Raw genomic sequence first — 27170 nt, 5'->3', positions numbered from 1 at the left:
TCTGTTTTTTCTAAATTTGAGAGAGACAATATTTTGTAGTCCTAGTTTTATTTATCTGGTAAAAATGGATACATCTAGCGTTGTTAACTTCACAAGCCAAATTTGTGTATCCTTTTTAGCATCACAGTCGGCTGCAATCAACGATTTCTGGTCTTTAACGTCTAGCTCCAGGCATTTGTTATGCTTCACACTCCTGAATTGACCAGTAGCATTAACATTTTCCCATTCCTGATTGCCCTTCGATCGATGGCACGGATAAACGGTGATTTCTGGTCCATTTCCCATGTAATCCAGACAATTCCTTCGGCTGTTCAACTCCTTATAGTAGTTGTGAGTCCAAAACTGGTTGTGCTGTTTATTATCGCATTCTCGCATTCCCAGGAACTTTTCTTCCTTGTTGTAGTGCAGACACATATTAGAAGGGAGGGCCTTATTTTTCATCTAAGGGAGTTTTAAAAAGTTTAAATGTTGAATTTAATAATATTCTACAGTTTATGCTCACCTCTCCTCGGAACCACCCTTTGACTGCAGGAGAGTGCATTTCCGGAAAAGCAGTCTGCACGTAGTATTTGAACGATTTACATTTAGCCTTCTTGCGAATTTCTTTTCTCAGGCAAACTTCCCCTGCTTCGTCAACCGGATACTTTGGGATTCCATAGATGTCGAAAATCACCTGCTTATATTCGTCCATCCACACTTCGGCCAATCTGAGCGAGTTCGATCTCACGTAATCCTTTCCAGACTCATGCATATAGGGATGTCCCTTTTTCTGTATGTGAGCCACCCGTGAGCAAGGCACCGTCACCATTTTTCCGCCACACATCCAACTCTTCATTGACAGTTCGATGTTTTCGATACCGTAAATCTCGAAACCTTCATCGTACCAACCGAGATGATCGAAGAATCTTCGAGTGATCGCAAAAAGTCCCCCGGACATGGCGGGAACATCAAATGGCTCATAAACGTTATCAGGTTTTTTGTATTGAATCGATCGATGCCACCATCCAAAGTTCAGATCCCAATTGTACGCTCCGAAGAAAAGTGGCGCCGTATCCGAACGCAGTTGCAAGTCCGATGCGTCGATCCAATCGACCGTTGGAATCGATATAGTGGTCCAGTTTCGGGCTACAGGATCAAGCAAGGCTTCCAGCCAGCCATCGGTACATTCCACGTGGGCATCGAGGAAGGTCAGAACTTCGGATACGGCATTCTGGGCTCCCAGCAGCCGTGCCCTCATCAATCCAAGTCGTTCTTCAGCTCGTATGATTTTCACTTTGGGATAATCCAGGAAGTAATCGTGCAGTTGAGTTTTCAGATGAGCTGTATCGACAAAGGAAACAATACATTGCTCAGAACAGTTCAAGAAGTTTTCGATTCAGATAGATTAATGATTGTCTGACATGCTCAGAAATGGGTTGTAACAAAAAAAATCAAATTTAGTATGGACACTAGTACGCAACAAATGACATTTTTGTTCAAAAAATCCTTCTTCCTCACTGTTGCATTGAGCTCAAATTATTCAAACTATTTTTTATTGCGAAAAATTCAAAGAACAACTTTGCCCAGGACCGTGACCTCTAAGATGCGTCAATCAAAAGTTATGACTATTTCAAAATTAAATATCTCAATTTGATATTTTTTACATCTTTTCAAATAGCACCCCTGCATTGATTGTTGGTGAGGAGCCATTATACATTGAAAACTACCTGGCGTGTTTTCCCATATGCAGAAGTGTTTTCGTGCCATTTGCTGAATCTATTGTCGTGAAAGTTGGTAAAGAGGGTTTTTTGGCCGGAAATTGTTTCCTATAAGTTACAAACCTTTCCCACCTCGACAGGGGGAGGGGGGGGGGTTTGAAATCGATGTGAAATTTTAATTAAATTTGGTACACATGTATTTTTATCCCAGAAACTCCATGCATCGTATAAAAAGACCACACCCACTAAAGAAAAATGAGGCTTCCATAGCAAATTGATGCAGAATATGACACATTCAATCAATTTTCCAGTGATTTGTATCAAATTTTGTACTCATGGATATTTTCGTACAGCAAAATCACTCATTGTTTCAACAGATCCCTCCACCTCGATAAAGCAATATTAGTAAGCATTTTTAGAAGAAATGATCGATTTGTTTCATATTCTGCATCGGGGGTGTTTTTATACAATGCTTGGAGTTGCCAGGATAAAAATACATGTGTACCAAATTTGCTTCATGGAGGAGGAGTAGGCGTCTGTTGAAAGTGCAACACGTGTTTTTCGTAGCTGCAAAATTTTGAGATGAAAAAATCAACAAAGTTAAATGAAAATAAGTACTTTTGCGGATCCATATCCACAGATAATCTGAATTTTTTCAGATAGATGGATATGCTTAGGGACATTCACCAGATTAGATGAAAATGTGATTCGAAAATGTGGAGTTCCTGTATTTTCCAGATCCCAATTAAACGCAAGAAAAGTGTAGTTGCGGTTTCAATTTAGGTGTTTTGATTTAAGTGAAGTTATAGAAACATAACAACAGGTGTGCGAAGTGATTTTTTTGGAAAAAATATTTTCGGAATCGAAATGTAGATAGAGATTTGTGAAAATTGGGATATCAAGTGTGAAATACAGTCCCCCCACAATCATGGGTCACACACAATAAATTATTAGTCACCGGTCATTTGAACTGTTGATATCTACTGAACTAAAATAAATTTATTCATACTTATGGATCATATCATCAAACTGCATGAACAATATGATGTGTGCGCTTGATAACAGTAAAATTGCTGTTTGAATAGTTTTTGTCATACTTTAATAATTATCTGTTAAACTATCGCAAAATTTTCCAATGTTATAAGGTTTACATGTCAAACCATTAAGCCCCCTAAGCGGGTATTTGAAAAATTCCGACAAAATAAATAGGTCTCATATAAGCAAAAAGGACGAGTTTACGTTTTCCAAATGAAACTGAGCGAATAAATAGCGAAATTTCAAAATTATTTGCAAAATAAAATTGACCCGTAATTGTTACAAAATCTACAAAATTTTACACAATTATTTAAGAGGAGAAATCACCGTGAATTTGTTTTATGAAATGAATTTGCGGCTTTATCGGTGAGGGTTAAAGAGTTGAAATGAAAGACGGATAGAAGATCAGAAGAAAATTCTAAGGTGGTGAAAAGAGCGAAGAGCATTTGAAATAGAAGCTTGACCACATACTAAATTCTTTGTCCCACACCAATTAACTGTATTGAAGAAGTAGTACCCAATAGAGAAGGCACTACGTTTTTCGATACAGTTAATTATGGATGGTTCGACCGCCATGTGAGTGTGCACATGTGCCGAACGGACAAAAAATTTAGCATGTGGTTGCTCTGTTAAGTCTTCTATTGTGCGTTCCATCGTTCCATCGATGGCTAGGTAGATTTCTTATTTTCGTTTTGTGCGGATGTTCCAACTGGATTGAGTTGTCGCATACGGTCAACGGTCAGAAATCTTGGCCTAACTATTTTCGATTATCGGAACGATGTTTTGTAATTGATTTTTATAGCCGAATTATTTTTATTATTTAAGAGGAGAAATCACCGTGAATTTGTTTTATGAAATGAATTTGCGGCTTTATCGGTGAGGGTTAAAGAGTTGAAATGAAAGACGGATAGTGTAACCGTCGTTACAAATGCCTCAGATGCTTTTTTTTAATTTATTTTTAAAATATTTGTCAAACTGTCGTTTTTCGTCTTGTTGGTAAAATTTAGTTAGGTTTAGGGATAATTATAATTATTTAGAAGTTAGGTTTAACAAAAAAACATGATTGTAAGATTTAAGTTGGGCGTGTGGTGTCATCAGCAGCAAGGCTACAAGCAACATAGTTCGCAAGGTCGACATTGCATGTGGGTTGCATGCAATCTACAATAACTCGCCCAAACGAGTTAGATGGAGTGAGGAAGAAGAATGTGGAGCGGAAACCCAAGAAGAAGAGTCGTTGACTCAGCCTGCTATTTCTTCCGGCGTTCGTGCGATGAAGACGTGATTGTCCAAGCTCCGTGTTGTTGAGTCTTGTGATGTTTTGAACCCACAATCGTTATTTATTTGTGCGAAGTTCTTGTGTTTGCTGTTCACCGTTTTCGTCACAGTCGCACGATTCGGCCTAGCTCGCTTGTAGCGGGCTACGTCTAACCGTAATAGGACGTTTGGCCTCTGGTTCAGAAAGGAACCATAATCGTCAAGGAGGCCCATCTCTCGGGACTCGAGACAAGCTTCTCGAGTCTCTAATTCCAAAGGAGAGCCCTTCTCAGCGCGGTCAATACGGTCTTGCCGTGGCCCGCTGATTGTGTCAAGGAAGGAAGACGCCGTTTAAACCCTTACCCGCTGGTCAACGCCTGACCAGCACCATCAAACAGCAAAAGGTAATTCACGGGAAGCGTGATCCCTCAGCCAATCCCCGCCGCCATTTTGGGGACCTATTGGTATCCGGAAGTTGAACGCCGAAATAGAGGACGACCATCAGTGAGCGCTCACCATCGTAGCATCGAAGCATCGGTACGTACCGCAACGGTCATCGACCACAGCCCAACCCACACCCTACACACAACATTACACAGTAGCTTGAATAAAAAGCAAATTTCCAAAATCAAAAATTAAAGGTTAAAAGCAGTTTTCTTTCCGTTTTAATAAAAAGTAATTTTTCCGTAGTTTAATTCTGCTTTGTTGTTCTTGTTGTTTCGAAAACCCACAGTTTGTCTTGTAAATTTTGTCCGCGTTCCCCTCCGATTACCCAGCCGTAGGCCGACCCTGAGACCTAGTCAAAGGAGTCTTCTACGACTGAGCTCAGATTATCCGGGAGTTGCTGGCTAATAGTCCCACTTGGCACCCAGCGTTAAAGTCGTTCGGTAATCGGAGGATCGATTAGAGTTTAAAAAAATCTGTGGTTTTTTTTAACAGGGCGGTGGGTGAGTACACATTCAGTTACCTGATTGTGTAGTTACCTCACACGACTCCTCCTGACAATCAGAGTTGGAAAATCGGTTAAAGAAGAAATTTTGGAAATTGTCTTTCTGGGGAAAACTTTTCTAAAAAGAATGGTATAGATTCCACGTATTATTTTCTGATTCGGAACAAAGTTTAAAATTAAACAGTACACTATACCTGGGCCAACACTAAACACCTACACTAACAGAAAAGGTCCTGAAAAAGAAAAAAATAAAACACTACACCTGAACCCACAAAACCCACATAACAGCACGATTTATTGAAAATTTGCACCTATTTATTGCTATTTTAATTTGTTTTGATTGTCGTATTTATTTAATTTATTTTAATGTTTCTAGCCTTAATCAAATTTTAATTGTCCTTAATTTATAAAAAGAGTGAGTCCAATAATTATTTCTAAGTTTTATCAAAAATTTTATTAGCATTTTTAAATTATTTCTCTGTGATATTTCTGTACAATGTCGGAGTTTACGCTACAGTATCGCTCGTTAAACGTGAACCATCTACTAGATGATGAATTAGAGCATGAGCTCACTATTCGCGCGGTTAAGTTTACAAGTGGTGAATCGCGCGATGTGAAACGCAGGAAACTGCGAAATGCGATGAAACAACAACGCGAAACAAACCATTTCGAGCTTCTACCGGTAGAAGAAAACGCGCGCGAATCAGAGTTCAATCTGATCGATGAAAAGATAGCGAAAATTCGCGATATGCTAGACAATCGTCGTGCGCGGAAGTCTATGCTGGCCGAACTAAAAACGCGTCTCATTCATTTGTATTTCCGGTTAATCAGATTGAAACTTGTGTTCAATACGCAGAATCTAGAGGCCATTCCGTTGATGTTGCTCAATGACCACTTCTCTTTCCTTTCCAATGATCCGTCCTTAGCTGCGGAAACCTCGCGAAGAACGCTGGAATATATTGAACAGTTGAGAGATTTTGAAGTAGGAAGTGATGATTCTAGAAATGAGGAGGAGGAAGAGGAAAAAGAGGAGTCGGAGGAAGAAGAGATAGATGATTTTGAGAAAAACAGGCGTATCACATTCAGAAATAGGTCGGAGGAAATCAATTCAAGTACTCCTAAAAGAACGGTGGAAAAGAAACAGGAATTAGGTAGAGAGTTTTCTTTGACCGACGTAGCTGAGCTCATTTCAGAGAAATTAGCTGAGTTCAAAATGGAGCTTTTAGAAAGTAATTTGAAATTGAACCAATCCAAAATTAAACCAACCAAATGTAAAATTAGTAAAGAAGATCGCGATTTAAAATCTCTTAAAAAGTTTGCACGAATGAATTCTGATAGTAGCGAGAATGAAAGCATTAGTGCTGCTAAAACCTTGAAGCGCAGGCCGAGGCCAGTAACAGACTGGAAACTGCGTTATGATGGCAGGGATGAAGGCAGACATTTGAACCGATTCATCACAGAAATAGAATTCTTGTCAGAGGCAGAGGGAATTAGCAAAGAAACGTTGTTTCACGAGTCCATTCATCTCTTCGCTGGAGATGCTAGGTCCTGGTTCATTGAAGGGAAGAAAAACAGGCAATTCAGAAGCTGGAATGAACTAGTGGCGGAGTTGAAGTTGGAGTTCCAACCTCCGGAAATGGACTTCAACTATGAACAGCAAGCAGTGAACAGGCGGCAGAAAAGAGGTGAAAAATTCCAGGATTTTTACAACGCATTGATGGAGATTTTCGGAAGGATGGCCGATCCCCCAACGGAAGAAAGGATCTTCCAAATCATGTTCCGGAACCTCAGAGCGGATTATAAAAATTCGTTAGTGGTGAAGGGGGTTAGAACATTGCATTCTCTAAGAGTTTGGGGTAGAAAACTCGACTCGGTGAACTGGTTCATGTATAAGAACATGGACCAAGCTCCCAGGCAAGGTCAGCTGCACGAAATCGCACAGTATCCCTCTCATAAACAGCAGACATCCAATGGAAGAGATTGGAAAGGTAGCGGCTACCAAAAGAGCGCTGATTGGAAGAATTCGGGCCGGTCTGATTTCAAAGATCAAAATTACGATCAGAGGGGTCAGCCCAGATCCAAGTTCCAGGACCAAAGGCGCCCGGAACCGAGATCTTACCATTCTCAACCTAACGCTCAGGAAGGTAATAGTAGAACATCACTTGAAGCTAGAATTGCAAATTATCGCGTACCAGATCGAAGTGTTTGTTTTAATTGCAGAGAAAAGAACCACCACTATGAGGCTTGCCTTATGGAAAGGGAAAAGTTCTGCACAAAATGTGGCCTCCATGATTTCACTCGTGACTCTTGCCCATTTTGTGAAAAAAACGATCGCACGTCGGCGTAAGAGGTCGCCGAACGTTCTCTAAAAATCCTCAAACCATTTTCGTTCCCTATCAGGCAGAAATAGAAGAGCTGATCATTCGCGTAGAAGGTGACAACCGCCCATTTGCGAGGGTGGACGTGATGGGAGTTCAGGTTGTTGGGTTATTGGATTGTGGGGCACAAATGACGGTTTTAGGTGTTGGAAGTAGGAAGCTGCTTGATGACCTAAAGCTGAAACAGTACCCCACGAACATCAAACTTTCAACAGCCGGTGGAACTGCCCTGAACGTTACAGGAATCGTTGATCTGCCTATGATGTTCAACGGTGAAACTAAATTGATATCCACAGTTGTAGCACCAAACCTTAGTCGTCGTTTAGTTCTAGGAATGAATTTTTGGAAGTCGTTTGGAATAGAACCGTCGGTTAGTAGGATAGAGGAGATTGCGTACGAAGAAAATGAAGAACCGGAAGTAGAGAATGAAGAATTATTGTCACCATTAGAAAAGCACAGATTAGAGGAAGTGAAGAAAAAGTTTAAAGTCTACAAAGAAGGAGAAAGGCTTGATGCGACACCGCTCATGACTCATTCGATTGAATTTACGGAGGAATTCAAGGACGCGCCTCCAATCCGGATGAATCCTTACCCATGGTCGCCCGAAGTTCAGAAAGCGGTAGATGAGGAATTGAACAAGTGGATTGATGCGGGGGTGGTCGAACAATCACATAGTGATTGGGCCATGTTAATAGTTCCGGTTGTGAAAAAGGAAGAAAGCTCGGACTCGAAAGAAGGGAAACTTAAGGTTAGGATGTGTATCGACGCGAGAAAGTTAAACGCGAGGACCCGGAGGGATGCCTACCCACTTCCACATCAGGACCGTATCCTTAGCAGGTTGGGTCCAGCGAAGTATTTGAGCACTATTGACCTTTCCAAGGCATTTTGGCAAATACCGTTGGATCCAAACTCGCGAAAGTACACGGCTTTCCGGGTGTTTGGGAGAGGGTTGTTCCAGTTTACCAGGCTTGGAATGGGATTAGTTAACAGTGCCGCCGTGTTATCGCGTCTCATGGATCAGGTGTTAGGGTACGGTGAACTGGAACCAAATGTGTTTGTTTACCTGGACGACATCGTCATTGTAAGCAACACATTTGAGGAGCACCTCCGGAGTTTAGAGGAAGTAGCCAGACGACTCAAAGCTGCCAACCTTTCCATCAATTTGGAGAAATCCAAATTTGCTGTTTCAGAACTTCCATACCTGGGTTTCATCTTATCTGAAAAGGGATTCCGTCCTAATCCAGATAAGATCGAGGCTATCGTAAACTTTGAGCGACCCACGTCGGTCAGATCGTTGAGACGGTTTTTGGGAATGGTTAACTATTATCGACGCTTTATTGATAATTTCAGTGAAAAGACTGCGCCACTGACGGATTTACTAAAGGGCAAACCTAAGGTAATCCAGTGGAATGCGGATGCGGACCAAGCCTTCTCGGTCCTCAAAGAAAAATTAATAACAGCGCCGATACTAGCAAACCCAGATTTCCAGAAACCTTTCACGATTCAGACCGACGCGAGCGACACTGCTTTGGCTGGGGTTCTGACTCAGGAAAATGATGGAAAGGAGCATGTTGTCGCTTACTTTTCACGGAAATTGACCATGACCCAAAGGTCATGGAAAGCCGCTGAAAAGGAAGGGGCAGCAGCTATGGAAGCTATTGAGAAGTTCCGGCCATATGTAGAAGGAACACGATTCACACTCATAACGGACTCGTCAGCTCTTTCCTTCATTATGAACAGCAAATGGAAACCGTCTTCCAAACTTAGTCGCTGGAGCATGCTTCTACAGCAGTATGACATGGTTATACGGCACAGAAAAGGATCCGAAAACGTGGTTCCGGATGCCATTTCAAGGGCTGTAGAAAGCATCGACACGACTAAGCAGGAATGGTATCCAAAGCTGTTCAATAATGTTGGAAAGAACCCCGAAAATTTCCCGGATTTCAAGATTGAAAACAACAAATTATACAAGTTCGTCGCTTCTCCTATGGACACTATGGACTACAGGTACGAGTGGAAGCTGTGCGTGCCAGCAGAGCTGAGACTGGAGTTGCTGAAAAGGGAGCATGATGGAGCGTTACACCCAGGATTCGAAAAAACGGTTTCAAAATTGAAGATACGATACTATTGGCCACAAATGGCAGCCCAAACCCGGAAGTACGTTCGAGCGTGCAGTATGTGCAAACAAATTAAACCGTCAAATCTGCCTACCGTACCGCCGATGGGAAACCAAAGGTTGAGCAGCAAACCTTTCCAAGTCCTTGCCATCGACTTTATTCAAAATTTGCCCCGGAGCCGGAATGGGAATGCCCATTTGCTGGTCTTGATGGATTTATTCTCCAAATGGACTATTCTCGTTCCGGTTAGGAAGATCGAGAGTAAACAGGTGTGCAAAATTGTAGAGGATTGCTGGCTCCGGCGCTTTGGGACACCTGAGGTGTTGATAAGTGACAACGCTACAACGTTTACAGGCAAAGAATTTGGCAAGCTGTTAGAGCGTCGAGGAATCCGACACTGGCCGAATGCAAGGCACCACAGTCAGGCTAATCCGGTGGAACGGGTAAACCGGACCATCAACGCCTGTCTGAGGTCATACATGCAAGATGACCAGCGGTTGTGGGATTCCAAGATTGCTGAAGTTGAGGAATATCTCAACACAACCCATCACGCTTCAACTGGTATGTCACCTTATCGGATTCTTTACGGACACGAGAAAATTCTTAAAGGTGAAGAACATAAACTAGAAAGGGACGAAAGGGAATATACAGTTGAACAACGTGATGGGTTGCGTCGTGATATGAATGAACAGGTGTACAATATTGTGGAGCAGAACCTGAAGAAAAGTCACGAAAAACATGTGAAGGCTTATAACTTGCGTCACAAGAAATTCGGTCCGTCTTATCAAGTGGGTCAGAGGGTGTACAAACGGAATTTCCGTCAGTCGTCAGCGGCTGACGGTTATAACGCGAAGTACGGTCCCTTGTTTATCCCTTGTGTAGTCGTGGCAAAAAGGGGGACGAGTTCGTATGAGCTAGCAGACCAGTCCGGTAAAAATCTAGGGATTTTCTCTGCAGCTGACCTTCGTCCTGATGATCAAAGTTAACATCAATTACAGAAGTGTACAAGTTATCGCGCAATATTATTTCGTTCCACCATGAAAAAAGAAATATGTAAAAAAAAAAAAACTCATTCATCGAAGCCCCACCCTGAAATTCTCATATTACGTTACAGGTCATTCACAAAGTATTCAATTGAGTCAAATCAATATAGAGAAAACAAGTGCAGTTGATACATTCAGTTAAAGAAATTCACTAATTCATTCATGTCAACAAGAAGGAACTCAAGTAGAAGAACATCCCCTTAGTGAAGGGTATCTTAAAAAAACCCCTTCCATCAGGGCGCAATGCAAATTCAATTAACTATGGTTCGTCGCGATTCGTCAGCAGATTGATTCAATAAAACTACTTACCCTTGTTGCTACCGCTGGTAATGTTTACCCTAAAAATAAAAAAGAAAATAATTAGAAACTCAATTTTAAAGAAAACGTGAAAGCAAATTACAAACACACGCATGATGATCGGCTTGATGCGTGTTGAATTGTCATCGATGCACTATTGCAGGTCGCATGAGACGTGAAGTGAAGGTCACCCATTTGATTCATTCCGTCTACGCTTGAACAGCAAGAGAGAGAGCGTAGAGAACTCGAACGTGAGAATGGGAGATGAGACATGAGGACAGTGTGCTCAGAAGTGAGCTCCTGTTAGTCTGGGACACTCATTGTTTGCGGTTCATTTCCATCCGAATGGGTGCATCAGGGGATTGCAACCAACCGCTTGCACTGTGATGCGAATAGCTGTGCCGGGATAAAAAAAAAAAAAAATTTAGATATAAAAATTTGGTTCAAAGTGAAAATGTACACATTTTTTTATAATGAATGGAATAACATAAATGGAATTAGGTTGTATTTGATAGATAAGATAATTTTCGATAAAGTAATTAAGACCAGAAAAGTGATGATAGGATAATTAGAATAGGATAGTATAGGTTCGAGTAAATAAAATTGAAAAATCTTCTGCATTGGCGCCATACAGAAGAGAAAATGCTAGCATGAAGTGATTTAGAGAAGAGAAGAGAAATGTAGAGTGGTCATGAAGATAGGGAATGCCTGAAATCATTAATTTAGCCGAGCATTACACGGCGAAACACGAGTCGGGAAGCCATCTTGATGCCGCTCGCTTTCGGTATCGCTCATGTCCAGGACGGCCGCCTGGTCGGACTATGCTGGAATTGACCGGAATCATTCCCACAACAATAATTCCGACGTAACGTTTTCGGATGATGCGTTACGTTTAACGATTATTTCCGCCGTACTTACTACCGTACTTCTACCGTTTTAGCCTGTTCGTTCCGTAGTATTATTTCGTCCCGACAACTAAGTGTTCGTCCGTGTGTTAACCGACCGCGTGTAAAAAAACTACTGACTCAACCTTGTCACATCGTACCAACATGATGAAATGATTAATGGATGAACTCACTTATCGTTTAAATGTCAGGTGCTCGTGCTGTTATACAGAAACACTATACATGTTATAATCACCAGTGAATATTATAGCAGATTACATTTTAGGGTAATCTGACCAATAGTTGTCGCCGATTTTAAAGTGTTGTTTCGTTTCTCAAAATAATAAATGGTTTTTCTACTGCTTCATGATTAAGGGGGGATAGAAAGCGATTTTCAGGTGGATTTCTTTGCCAGTTTGAATTCTTTGTAGGATAAATAATCATGCGAATGGGCTTCTACTGATTATTTACCGTGGAGGGAGGATAGTGTAACCGTCGTTACAAATGCCTCAGATGCTTTTTTTTAATTTATTTTTAAAATATTTGTCAAACTGTCGTTTTTCGTCTTGTTGGTAAAATTTAGTTAGGTTTAGGGATAATTATAATTATTTAGAAGTTAGGTTTAACAAAAAAACATGATTGTAAGATTTAAGTTGGGCGTGTGGTGTCATCAGCAGCAAGGCTACAAGCAACATAGTTCGCAAGGTCGACATTGCATGTGGGTTGCATGCAATCTACAATAACTCGCCCAAACGAGTTAGATGGAGTGAGGAAGAAGAATGTGGAGCGGAAACCCAAGAAGAAGAGTCGTTGACTCAGCCTGCTATTTCTTCCGGCGTTCGTGCGATGAAGACGTGATTGTCCAAGCTCCGTGTTGTTGAGTCTTGTGATGTTTTGAACCCACAATCGTTATTTATTTGTGCGAAGTTCTTGTGTTTGCTGTTCACCGTTTTCGTCACAGTCGCACGATTCGGCCTAGCTCGCTTGTAGCGGGCTACGTCTAACCGTAATAGGACGTTTGGCCTCTGGTTCAGAAAGGAACCATAATCGTCAAGGAGGCCCATCTCTCGGGACTCGAGACAAGCTTCTCGAGTCTCTAATTCCAAAGGAGAGCCCTTCTCAGCGCGGTCAATACGGTCTTGCCGTGGCCCGCTGATTGTGTCAAGGAAGGAAGACGCCGTTTAAACCCTTACCCGCTGGTCAACGCCTGACCAGCACCATCAAACAGCAAAAGGTAATTCACGGGAAGCGTGATCCCTCAGCCAATCCCCGCCGCCATTTTGGGGACCTATTGGTATCCGGAAGTTGAACGCCGAAATAGAGGACGACCATCAGTGAGCGCTCACCATCGTAGCATCGAAGCATCGGTACGTACCGCAACGGTCATCGACCACAGCCCAACCCACACCCTACACACAACATTACACAGTAGCTTGAATAAAAAGCAAATTTCCAAAATCAAAAATTAAAGGTTAAAAGCAGTTTTCTTTCCGTTTTAATAAAAAGTAATTTTTCCGTAGTTTAATTCTGCTTTGTTGTTCTTGTTGTTTCGAAAACCCACAGTTTGTCTTGTAAATTTTGTCCGCGTTCCCCTCCGATTACCCAGCCGTAGGCCGACCCTGAGACCTAGTCAAAGGAGTCTTCTACGACTGAGCTCAGATTATCCGGGAGTTGCTGGCTAATAGTCTCAATAGAAGATCAGAAGAAAATTCTAAGGTGGTGAAAAGAGCGAAGAGCATTTGAAATAGAAGCTTGACCACATACTAAATTCTTTGTCCCACACCAATTAACTGTATTGAAGAAGTAGTACCCAATAGAGAAGGCACTACGTTTTTCGATACAGTTAATTATGGATGGTTCGACCGCCATGTGAGTGTGCACATGTGCCGAACGGACAAAAAATTTAGCATGTGGTTGCTCTGTTAAGTCTTCTATTGTGCGATATCGTTCCATCGATGGCTAGGTAGATTTCTTATTTTCGTTTTGTGCGGATGTTCCAACTGGATTGAGTTGTCGCATACGGTCAACGGTCAGAAATCTTGGCCTAACTATTTTCGATTATCGGAACGATGTTTTGTAATTGATTTTTATAGCCGAATTATTTTTATTATTTAAGAGGAGAAATCACCGTGAATTTGTTTTATGAAATGAATTTGCGGCTTTATCGGTGAGGGTTAAAGAGTTGAAATGAAAGACGGATAGAAGATCAGAAGAAAATTCTAAGGTGGTGAAAAGAGCGAAGAGCATTTGAAATAGAAGCTTGACCACATACTAAATTCTTTGTCCCACACCAATTAACTGTATTGAAGAAGTAGTACCCAATAGAGAAGGCACTACGTTTTTCGATACAGTTAATTATGGATGGTTCGACCGCCATGTGAGTGTGCACATGTGCCGAACGGACAAAAAATTTAGCATGTGGTTGCTCTGTTAAGTCTTCTATTGTGCGATATCGTTCCATCGATGGCTAGGTAGATTTCTTATTTTCGTTTTGTGCGGATGTTCCAACTGGATTGAGTTGTCGCATACGGTCAACGGTCAGAAATCTTGGCCTAACTATTTTCGATTATCGGAACGATGTTTTGTAGTTGATTTTTATAGCCGAATTATTTTTATTATTTAAGAGGAGAAATCACCGTGAATTTGTTTTATGAAATGAATTTGCGGCTTTATCGGTGAGGGTTAAAGAGTTGAAATGAAAGACGGATAGAAGATCAGAAGAAAATTCTAAGGTGGTGAAAAGAGCGAAGAGCATTTGAAATAGAAGCTTGACCACATACTAAATTCTTTGTCCCACACCAATTAACTGTATTGAAGAAGTAGTACCCAATAGAGAAGGCACTACGTTTTTCGATACAGTTAATTATGGATGGTTCGACCGCCATGTGAGTGTGCACATGTGCCGAACGGACAAAAAATTTAGCATGTGGTTGCTCTGTTAAGTCTTCTATTGTGCGATATCGTTCCATCGATGGCTAGGTAGATTTCTTATTTTCGTTTTGTGCGGATGTTCCAACTGGATTGAGTTGTCGCATACGGTCAACAGTCAGAAATCTTGGCCTAACTATTTTCGATTATCGGAACGATGTTTTGTAATTGATTTTTATAGCCGAATTATTTTTATTATTTAAGAGGAGAAATCACCGTGAATTTGTTTTATGAAATGAATTTGCGGCTTTATCGGTGAGGGTTAAAGAGTTGAAATGAAAGACGGATAGAAGATCAGAAGAAAATTCTAAGGTGGTGAAAAGAGCGAAGAGCATTTGAAATAGAAGCTTGACCACATACTAAATTCTTTGTCCCACACCAATTAACTGTATTGAAGAAGTAGTACCCAATAGAGAAGGCACTACGTTTTTCGATACAGTTAATTATGGATGGTTCGACCGCCATGTGAGTGTGCACATGTGCCGAACGGACAAAAAATTTAGCATGTGGTTGCTCTGTTAAGTCTTCTATTGTGCGATATCGTTCCATCGATGGCTAGGTAGATTTCTTATTTTCGTTTTGTGCGGATGTTCCAACTGGATTGAGTTGTCGCATACGGTCAACGGTCAGAAATCTTGGCCTAACTATTTTCGATTATCGGAACGATGTTTTGTAATTGATTTTTATAGCCGAATTATTTTTATTATTTAAGAGGAGAAATCACCGTGAATTTGTTTTATGAAATGAATTTGCGGCTTTATCGGTGAGGGTTAAAGAGTTGAAATGAAAGACGGATAGAAGATCAGAAGAAAATTCTAAGGTGGTGAAAAGAGCGAAGAGCATTTGAAATAGAAGCTAGACCACATACTAAATTCTTTGTCCCACACCAATTAACTGTATTGAAGAAGTAGTACCCAATAGAGAAGGCACTACGTTTTTCGATACAGTTAATTATGGATGGTTCGACCGCCATGTGAGTGTGCACATGTGCCGAACGGACAAAAAATTTAGCATGTGGTTGCTCTGTTAAGTCTTCTATTGTGCGATATCGTTCCATCGATGGCTAGGTAGATTTCTTATTTTCGTTTTGTGCGGATGTTCCAACTGGATTGAGTTGTCGCATACGGTCAACGGTCAGAAATCTTGGCCTAACTATTTTCGATTATCGGAACGATGTTTTGTAATTGATTTTTATAGCCGAATTATTTTTATTATTTAAGAGGAGAAATCACCGTGAATTTGTTTTATGAAATGAATTTGCGGCTTTATCGGTGAGGGTTAAAGAGTTGAAATGAAAGACGGATAGAAGATCAGAAGAAAATTCTAAGGTGGTGAAAAGAGCGAAGAGCATTTGAAATAGAAGCTTGACCACATACTAAATTCTTTGTCCCACACCAATTAACTGTATTGAAGAAGTAGTACCCAATAGAGAAGGCACTACGTTTTTCGATACAGTTAATTATGGATGGTTCGACCGCCATGTGAGTGTGCACATGTGCCGAACGGACAAAAAATTTAGCATGTGGTTGCTCTGTTAAGTCTTCTATTGTGCGACATGCTAAATTTTTTGTCCGTTCGGCACATGTGCACACTCACATGGCGGTCGAACCATCCATAATTAACTGTATCGAAAAACGTAGTGCCTTCTCTATTGGGTACTACTTCTTCAATACAGTTAATTGGTGTGGGACAAAGAATTTAGTATGTGGTCAAGCTTCTATTTCAAATGCTCTTCGCTCTTTTCACCACCTTAGAATTTTCTTCTGATCTTCTATCCGTCTTTCATTTCAACTCTTTAACCCTCACCGATAAAGCCGCAAATTCATTTCATAAAACAAATTCACGGTGATTTCTCCTCTTAAATAATAAAAATAATTCGGCTATAAAAATCAATTACAAAACATCGTTCCGATAATCGAAAATAGTTAGGCCAAGATTTCTGACCGTTGACCGTATGCGACAACTCAATCCAGTTGGAACATCCGCACAAAACGAAAATAAGAAATCTACCTAGCCATCGATGGAACGATATCGCACAATAGAAGACTTAACAGAGCAACCACATGCTAAATTTTTTGTCCGTTCGGCACATGTGCACACTCACATGGCGGTCGAACCATCCATAATTAACTGTATCGAAAAACGTAGTGCCTTCTCTATTGGGTACTACTTCTTCAATACAGTTAATTGGTGTGGGACAAAGAATTTAGTATGTGGTCAAGCTTCTATTTCAAATGCTCTTCGCTCTTTTCACCACCTTAGAATTTTCTTCTGATCTTCTATCCGTCTTTCATTTCAACTCTTTAACCCTCACCGATAAAGCCGCAAATTCATTTCATTTTACACAATCATGGCTCACTTTTTTGCTAGCAACGCAAAACATTTCTTGATTGCTATAGCTCAATCCAAATGCCCCTTGAATTTATACTATCAAAGAATGTCCCTGAATGTTTTCCAAAAACGCGATGTTGATATTCGGGTATTGCCATGGGCTTCTATGTGACTAATAATTGTGAGCAATTTGACTAATAATTGTTACGGGCTACAGTTTTGACCCATAATTGTGGTTTTGAAAAATGCTGATTTTTTCGGTAAATTATGATATTTAAAAAAAACTGAAATTAAAAACACATTTGAACTCAAAAAGGCAGCATTCAATGGCTGAAATTCATGCAAAGCTTGATATTTGGTCAACTAACACCCGAATAAACAAACATTTTGTAGTGGAAGGATACGTTAAGTGACTAATGATTGTGGGCCTACTTGAGTTTTGATAGACGGGCATTGTGCCAGAAAAATATGTTTTGTCCGAGTGCTGCGATTGAGAACAAATTCTTTGAGGGAAAAAAGCCTTGCTGGATTATCAAAGTTTGTTTTTCAGGAACCTAAATCGACGGAAAAAAATCAAAATGTTTGTATTTATCGTATTCATAGAAGAGAATTTTTCTGCGGAGAAGGAAATCATCAACAATTACAGGAGGATGCAGAGATGTATAAATTCGGTTATTTTGTTTATTTTGAATCGTTGTTCTCTGATTTTTCAGCAATCAGATGCAGCTTGAAAACTTTGAGTTCAATGTAGGATTTTTTGAAGAAAAAAAGTCACATTTTCCATACTTAAGCTATGATCATTGTTATCACAGTTGTTATTGGATAAGTAACCCGAACCCGGATCGCTTAAATAAAAGTAGCGCAATATAAAAGAGCCATCTCGTGGTGGGTTTTGTAATCTTGTTCTAGCAAACGCTTAAAACGGTCCTTCGAAAATAGCTTAGCTCGCGATAGACTTGGAATAAGTTAACGGAAACGTTCCCTTAACCCGGTTGACCACCGTATGTATGAGTGGGAGCAGGATAGCGTATCAAGAACAGATCTTTTGTCTATGCCCTGACTGCCTTAAGGTAAACTTGCATCGAGGACTTGATTGCGAAGCGGCAAACCGGATGGAAACCATTTTTGGAGTGCGATATCGCTACGTTAGCTAAAGAGCAATAAGAATCTGAGATTTTGGTAATTTAGAAAGTTTGACTTCGTTTTTAAACTATTTCACTGTTTTATTTATCACATTTTTGTCAAACATCACACCGCCAATACAGTTACATCACTAGAATCGGAATGAATTTTTTTTTTTGCATATAGTTTTTTTGCCTAAACCTTACGTTGACATACTCAAAATCCAGTGCAAAGCTGAATTTAGGTGTGGGAATTGTCTAAGAAAATCCAAATTGATAAAAAGTTCAATAAACAGGTACTTTTGAAAAGTCGTCATAAATTTTGTATTTCGTATTTCAAAAATCTAAAGATGCCAAAATGTGACAAATTACGTCAACTTTCCAATTTAATTTTTAAATTTTTTCTACTGTAACTGGAACAGCTTTGGTGGTTGATTGATGGAAAAGTACAAGTTTAACACAACTTTTTTACATTTTTTGTGGCCATGATCTTAGAATTAAAAAAAAATTCCATATGTGCAACATATAGCTTCTAACTTCAGCTTTCTCAGGCAGTAAGTGAAGTTTTTTTCGAGCACCTAACAACTGATTTACAGCTTTTTTCCTGAAGCATGTTTTTTCATAAATAAAATTGTTGACTTTAAATAACTTTAAAACTATTGATTATATCTGAAAATTATCTGAAAAACATTTTTGACTCAAGTTAAAAGCTTTTCAAAACAATAAATTTCGTGAAAATCGGTTGAGAAACAAGGAAATTTTAGCGAAAACGGTTATGTAAAAAAGCGAAAAGTTATGTAGTTTTTCAATTGTCACAACTCTCTCATACAAAGTTAGTCTCAAAACTCGCTTCGAAAAAAGTTAAACGAATTTTTCGTTTTTTGAGGTTAGTTTTTGAAAAAATGTCTCTAAAACATGTTGTTTCAAAAGATACACCCAAAATTCAGCCTCTGTGCCAATGGCGTGTAGTCAATTACATAGCATCATTGGTACAAGAAGATAACGCGATCGGTGCTGATTCGATTTGCTCCCACCGGCATTAATCTCCCAAGTTAACCGAATCGCGTATGCCTGAAAGAAACAAAATAAAAACGCTTTCACGTCCCTCCCTATCGCATCACAAGACGAAGAAGGATGGAAATAAATACCGGCCAACACTAAGCAGCCAGCGAACCGAGCACTGTGCGTGTGAATGTAGCAAAAGCAACAACAAAAACATCCTTCTAATTCAATCCCTTCAATCCACTGGCAAACAACCACGGCCGAGCTGTGCGTGTGTATGCAGTAGAAGCAACAAAAAAAACATTGCTTCAATTCATTCCATGTGTAAACAACCACGGCTAAGCTGTGCGTGTGTATGTAGCAAAAGCAACAAGAATATATTCCTTCAACTCACCGGCAAACAAGCACCGGCCAAGCTGCCCGGCTTTAGCAGCTGTGTATATGTAGCGTGTGTATGTAATAGCAGGCAGTAAGCAAAGCACAGTTCTCATTCAATGGGTTTCCCGTTTCCTCCACTCCCGTTCCCTTTCCCGTTTCCATCGCAAGACAAATGAATACCTTGAAAGGAGGCCAAACGCCGGGAAGCCACTGTCGTGCGTTTCTTTTGTGATTGATCGGTGGCAGAATGCCTATGACAAATATCCCTCTTCCTGCATGAAGCTCAAATAGTACACTGGTTAAGATGTCGGTCTGGCAAGACCATATGGTTGGTGATTTGAGTTCGATTCTCCCTACGGGCGCTGTGGTTTATATTTTTATTTTCTTGTTTCTGGGATGAATTATCCAACAGGAACGAAATCCCATAACATGTTTTTCTTGTTTTGCTTGAATGTAGTGGTCATGCATCATTTTAGTTGGGAGCCGAGTCCTTATGCCAGTTACGGTTTTTCAAACATATCATCTTCGGCACAGTGCACATTTCAGCGCATTATCGGCACAGAGATGTGCTAAATAGGCATTGGATTTTTGCAACCTCTTCTATGGGTGTAGAGCTTTGACGTGCTCTACAAAGTTTCTTAAATTAGATGATCTGCAACTTTCTCAAAGACATGAAAGTGATAAAATGATAAATACAAAAAATAGAAAAATTATCTCACTTATAGGTAAGTTGATCAGGAAAAATATTTCAACAAAATAGAGGCATTTTAAAATGATGAAACATTGTAGAACAAACCATAAAGCTATTTTGACATTTAAGGCTTCAAAAGCCCATGATCACGTTTTTCGAGTTTTAAACCACTGTGCTCCGGTACGTTTAGTTTTAAACTTAAAGAATTAAGCGTCATATGCAGAAGTGATTGAATTCCTTATATTACCCAGGTAACCACCAAGCATTAGCATAAGCAGTAAATCAGCATTATACCTGCATTTTTGCTGCTTGTTGTAGTATATAAGCATTTGAAATGCATAGTTGTTTTAAATTAGCATGTGATCTTCTATTTAAAAACTAAAAAAAAGCTTTTTGAATGCACAATAGCCATAAAATAGCGATTTCAATGCTTGAATAATCAAATGAAAAAAATATTTCAAATCGCATTTTGGATGCTGATTAAAAACAGCTACGCATATTAAATGCTAATAGACTGCAAGAAGCAGTGGAAATGCAGATATAATGCTGATTTATAGAAGATGCTTATTTCTGGTTTGTAGGTACCGTAAACCGTAGAGGGTTTTGAAAACGGGTTGTTGGGCGAATAATAATATGTGTTTTTATTTCACCCAAATGTTTTCATTATGATGTTAAACTTAAACAGTTTGCTGAATTCTACCTAGGTGTTCAGTTGGTTGTCATTCAACGTATTATATACTGTCGAGGTATCAAACAAAACAACTTCTATACCAACGTACCTGATTTATACCCATTCCTTCATATTTATAGATGTTTTTCTTTGTGTACAGATGATTGTTTTGAATACTTGAAGAGTGATTAATATTGTGCATATAAGAAAAATGGATCGTTCAAAAAAGTGGGAAAATATCATCAAAAGTGGTTCATACAATCGGAATGTGAAGCGGTATAGTGAAATAGATGATTCATCGAACAGTGATCTTGCCAATCCTTCGGGCACACCAAACACTTTGTTGAATACACCGTCAACAAGTACTCATCCACTTCCAACATCATCTTCAACGTAAGGTGCTCCAGATGTAACACCTTTGGATACGTTCTCAATACCTCTATTGAATTACGATGACGATGCCTTAGATACTGGTGAGGACGCAGAACCTTCAGAAGAGGATTATTATAGCCCTGACGATGAATCAGATGGCCATGATAGAATAATTGGAGTTGAGTCAGACCTTTCAACGTTTCTTCGTCAATGGAGTTTAGAGTTCAAAATATCCCATTCCGCGCTGAAAACTCTTCTATCGCATTTATCGCAATATGATCGCATGCTACCTACGGATCCACGGCGTTTACTGGAAACCCCTCGAGATACTGCCAAAATTATTGAAATACAAGGAGGTCAATATTGGCATAATGGATTTGGTAAGTGGTGAATATTATTGTAAAGAGACTTGATATAACGATAACATATTTTTTACAGAACGATGTCTTCGCGAAGCTTTTGACAGCTTGAGAAATTCTCGTGAGATTTCTGTCAATTTCAATATTGATGGTCTGCCGCTATTTAAAAATGGTACAGATCAAGTTTGGCCTATTTTATTTAACGTGCATGAAGAACCGAATATTAAACCAATGATTATTGGGGTATTCCACGGTAAAATCAAACCGAAACGTGTGGAAGAATATTTGAAACCATTCGTTGATGAAGCACTACCTATTTTAAATACAGGTATTATTATCAATGGCTTCAAACTAAGTGTCAAAATAAGGGCTTTCATCTGTGATTCTCCAGCTAGAGCGTTTATAAAAGGTAATATACTATAATTTTTTTCTGTTATATGTGAAAGTAACTGTCCATAATTTTTCAGGAACCGTGAATTTCAATGCTTTTCATGGATGTTTAAAATGCACCATCGTTGGAGAACGTCAAAAGGATTTAAATGTAAACACTTATCCAATAAAGAGTGCACCGCCGGATTCCGTAGTAAAATCTACGATGGACATTATCAGACCTACAAGACTCGCGAGAATGGAAAAATGAAAAAGGTGTATGTGGACACACCCCTTTTAAGATTGCCTCTTGATATGGTAGAAGACGTCATTGTAAGTGATTCTTTGCATTTACTCCATCTTGGTGTCACTAAAAAAATGCTCACACTGTTTAAAGATGGACACAAGTATCATCATAAATGGTCACCAGAAACTGTTTCGGCCATCGATAAGGTTTTAAGCACAATTAAGTTGCCATTGGAGATTCATCGTCAGGTTCGTGAGCTTAATTATTTAAGTCATTGGAAGGGATCAGAATGTTCCTCGTTTTTGAATTATATTGGAATTGCTATTTTACCAGAGTTCATTAACAAAGAACACTATGAAAATTTTTCTAATTTATTTTGTGCTGTGACAATCTGTTCGTGTGACTACTACAAAACGTACTTGCCTGTTGCTCAAATTATCTTTGAAAATTTTGTAGAAAATTTTTCGAAATGTTTCAAATCTGTTTCAAGCAATCAACATAACTTGATTCATGTAGTAGATGAAGTTCGACGATTTGGTGCATTAAGTACTATCTCATCATATCCTTTCGAAAGTTATCTATATCAGATAAAACAGCTTGTGCGTTCAGGAAGATTACCATTAAACCAAATTATCAACAGAATCACTGAGAACCAGCGTAAACGTAACACTAAAGAGGAGCTACCGAAGTATCCTGTGCTTGAACATCCATCCAAAGAAGACGATGCAACTTTTCTACGAATAAGTGTATCAGATGGCTTCACATTACTTAAAAGTTTTCCTGATAAATGGTTTCTAACTACAAATAAAAATGTAGTTGCAATGGTTTACGCAAATTCAAATGGAATAATGGGTAAAGAACTTAGACATTCTACTGTTCAGTTCAAAAGTCCGATCAAATCATTTGACCTAAATGTTATGTGCACTAACGATGATCATAATTTTTTTCCATGTAAGTTGTATTCATTAACAGATATATTTTGCAAGCTTGTAGCCGTCCCTATCAAAAATAAAACTGTATTTGTTCCCTTGCATCATACGCTTTCAAAAATGTAAATCATTAAGATACAGATAGATCAATAAAAAGTAAGTTTATTTTAATCCAAAACAAAAAAAAATTAATTAACATTTTGGGATTTCTTCGAAAAATTCATTTAAAAAACAAATTGCAGTAGATTTCTCTAGGTAATTGAACTTACGGTTCAGGTTCATTATTCCTGCTCGTCTGAGGATTCTGCGTCCTGACGATTCGATTCCGGACGTTTGCGCTTGCGTGCTGCTGCCTTCCGTGTGCCACCGATCTCATCGTAGCGTTGCTTCGCATTCCTCAGGCATCGATGAAGAAATTCTTTGCAGTCAGCCAACGAAAACTCCGGATCCGAATGAAGAACAGTTTGATGGAACAAATTTATAACCCTCTCGAACTTACAGAATGGAATCTTGTGCTGCACTTTGTCCTGGTCGGCATTCTTGCGACCTATTCCGGTCCAGGAGCATTGAAGGAGGAACTGGCGTTCAAAGAAGCTATCGACGATCTGCAGGCAAACGGTGTTACCTTTTCCTGTGTACCGTTGACGTCCGTGCTGTTGGCCGATGGAAGCAATAACTGAGCGCAGGAACTCCTCACTCTTGCAGTTTTCCTCTAATGCATCCAGTTCTTGCAAGTTCTTCACAGGCTGTAGCTTTGGTTTGTTTATCACCACAGGCTGCACATCGTGGTTACATTGAGATCCGATGGAACCCAGAGCGTCCAATTTGGCATTTGCATGTGCCAGTAGCGTCAAACATTTATTCAGCTTGGATTCCATCGAATCGGCCGGAGTGACCACCTCCTGCTGGTCGGTCTGCGTAGCTACCTCGCGAAATACTTTCTCCGGTGCGTGTGTGTTTTCCTCCATCAATCTTTTTTTCGCCGTAGCGAAGCGCTTTTTAGCAGAGACCCGTTTTACCATGATGCCTGCAAAAAAAATCCTTCACTTACTTCTGAATGCCACTGGAAATTAATGAAAAAACTACTTACCAATGAATTTCCCCAAGTAATTAAAACAAGAATACAAAAAAACGCATCTAAAACTTTTTTTTGCGGCAGAAAAAAATTCAACACGAGCAACGAAAACAACTCTCGTCGAGTTCGACCCGTGCCGGCTGTGATTGAATGTTTGACATTTCAAAGAATGGGAAGAATACAGGTATGGCAATGTTCACTGCCTTTTGCCATCTATTATGGTGACGTCACGAACGTTGTAGCATAATATATACGGAAGAATGGAAGAAAGCACTCGCATCATTGGGCCTATTACTTTGTCGCCTCGGCGTGACGTGTTGTTTATATGGAACAAAAATATCATGTTCCATCAGGTCTTCTCTAATAGGTCAGCGGATAAAGGAATCGTCCATTGATATTGATGTCGCTAGGATCCAGGTTCGAATCCCGTTCCAGGAGGAGGAACATCAACTCCAAGAGTTTTCACCACACAAGGGTGGAATGCAATGTTAAAAGGTCGAGTGAACAAAGAGAGGGTGATAAGCAGCAAGGAAAGAGAGGAGTGGGTCGGTAAAGAAGAGCACGAGATAAAAATAGCTGTGAGTGGTGATCACAGGATTTTTTTTTTTAAAAAGAAACGGCGAAGCATTAAATCAGCATTTCGAATGCTTTTTAAATGCCCAGTTTTTTTTTTTTGTTTAAAAGAAATGGCGAAGCATTAAATCAGCATCTCAAATGCTTTTTAAATGCCAAGTTGGGAACATTTGTAGGGTTTAGCACTAATGTAGCCGTATATTTTGCCAAAACCTGTATTTGAGTAGCATTTAGGGCTACATAAATGCATATCTAATGCTTAGTAGCTTTAATCCATCTGCCGTATATGCGTATATAGTGCTACTTACGTGCTGTTTTAAATGCTTGGTGGTTACCTGGGTAGTGAACATGTATCGCTTTTTTGTTGAATGTCTCACTGTCCCGCTTTTTCCTCAAAACATTCCACTTTTTTCTTGAAAACTTTTACAAAGTTAACTGAATGTACACTGGAAAAAAAATCAAACTTTAGTCTTAAATTTAATACAGTGATGAACAGAAAATCTTTCAAATACGTCTTTTTCTCAAAATAAGCAGCAGTTTCCATAGTTTATATAAGCCAATACTGAATAACTCTAAAGCTTAGCATTACAGTGAGATTCCGATTCAGTAAGGTGTTCTTGTGCGCGTTCAACCATAGTATGAAGAAAACATTGTTTAAGTTACTTCCAAATAATCATAGATTATAGAACTGAAGAGATTTTTTTTCGCCGGAATGTTGGATAAATTGCCTTAAATTATACACCACCGTTTTCTACTCAATTGTCCTAAGTGAGTTTTAAAATTTTTAAACAAATAAAAAACAAACTAATTTTTTATACAACTTATACAAAGGTTTTTTACGCGGTATCATATCCGCGGTTAACTATTCCCATGAAGGTTCTTTAAAACACTAAGAAGTATCTTAACGGTGCATTAGAAAGTATGGGGTAAAAGGTAATAGATGGGGTATACTTGAGCCTCAAGCATGAATGAGATTTTAGGGTATTTTGTTCGGGAGAAGCAAAACTACTGGTTTTTAATCAATAACTTAATTCACCACTGGCTGATTGATTTTAATAAATAATTTTTTAAAAGCCCGAGTTAAAATAAAACAAAAAAGTTATTGCGGTTCAAAAACGCAATGCGTAAAAAGTACTCGATGCCTGTTAGACAACAATTTCCGGCCAAACTTCAAACTTTGAAACGCTATAGCTTTTTTGTTTTAAATCCAATCGTGATGCGGTTCTGTGTTGAAATATTTGTCTTGATTTTGGATTTAAGATAATTGTTTATAAAAAGCAATCGGTCTGAGAAGAAATAAGTTATTAATTAAAAACCTTTCGTTTTTGCTTCCTCCGGGAAAAGTACCACACGCTTGAGGCTTAAGAACATTCCTTTCCATAGTCAGATCTAGCTTAGGCGTTTATCTCTCCTATACCAAGATTAGTAAATATATTTTTACAGTTTGTTTGTTTCTATATAAACAAACAGTGATAGTTTGAGAAAAACATTTGTACTTTTTTACGGTTTTCGAATTCAATGAGGTTTTTATTGATTAACGACTAAAAACTGGAAATAATTTTTAATAATTTTCTATGTTTGGTATTCAAAAAATGCGCAGAATTTCTCTAATCCAAAATGTGAACAAAATAAGTAGAGATTGACAAGAATATTATGGAAAAAGTTAAAACAGCAAAGTTTCATTAATGCTTCTGTACATATGACATTCGAGGAAGAATTTAAGAAACCAGTTAAATTACTATCAAAAAGGTAAAAATGTCGGTATAACAATTTATCACTTTTTCTCAGTCTTTTGATTTTTTTTTTTTTTTTAACAGCCAACAATTCATCGAGAAACTCATAATTTTGTTCTTTCACTTTTTGATTACCTTATTTTCGATTGGAATTCAGACCTTCAAATATCTGAACATTACAGTTTCAATTCTAATCATCAATTATTGGAAAAATGAATAATCTCAATACTCACGCATGAAAGAAAAATCATCCACCAGCACAATTTCCTTGATCAGCTCCGGTGGCGATCGATCCAGAACGGAATGAACAGTCCGAACCAACACAGACCACGCTTCGTTGTAGAACACAATGACGACCGATGTCTCCGGCAAATCGGAAGAATATCGACCTGGTTCCTTGCACCAATCAGCTCGAATATCCGGCAACCTCCGATGAACCGACACCAAATCCGACGCGTACTGATTCAGGCCCTGGCTATTGAAACCCATCCTAATCATATTTCCGACCGATTCTTCCGTGGTATTGCCAAACGTAACCCCATAGCCGAGATCACCCGGCGGGGTCAAACTACTACTCGTCACAGTTTCCACCTTTGGCGCTTGTTGGGCCAAAAATTTGGCAATGAGAAGGTTCTGGGTATGAATCGCATTTCTGCTGTTACCGATAAAACTAACGATACAAAAAAGGGCCAAAAACCCTAAAGCGAACACCAAATACCGGGATGGATTCCGTACCAT

The 27170-nt window shown here is 39.3% G+C and overlaps 1 protein-coding gene across 1 annotated transcript; it reads right to left on the bottom strand.

Moving 5' to 3' along the window:
• Nucleotides 1-50: 50 nt before the first annotated feature.
• Nucleotides 51-27170, bottom strand: LOC129743513 (putative polypeptide N-acetylgalactosaminyltransferase 9). Its single transcript, XM_055735548.1, has 3 exons — nucleotides 26666-27170; nucleotides 503-1320; nucleotides 51-441 (listed from the first exon to the last, which is right to left on the bottom strand). Exons 1-3 carry the CDS (start codon nucleotides 27168-27170, stop codon nucleotides 52-54), a joined length of 1713 nt encoding a protein of 570 aa, XP_055591523.1. The 3' UTR covers nucleotide 51.

Source organism: Uranotaenia lowii, chromosome 2 (genome assembly GCF_029784155.1).
Source record: "Uranotaenia lowii strain MFRU-FL chromosome 2, ASM2978415v1, whole genome shotgun sequence".
Taxonomy (NCBI): domain Eukaryota; kingdom Metazoa; phylum Arthropoda; class Insecta; order Diptera; family Culicidae; genus Uranotaenia; species Uranotaenia lowii.
Note: the sequence above shows the minus strand (reverse complement) of the source record. Positions and strands in the feature narration are given on the sequence as shown.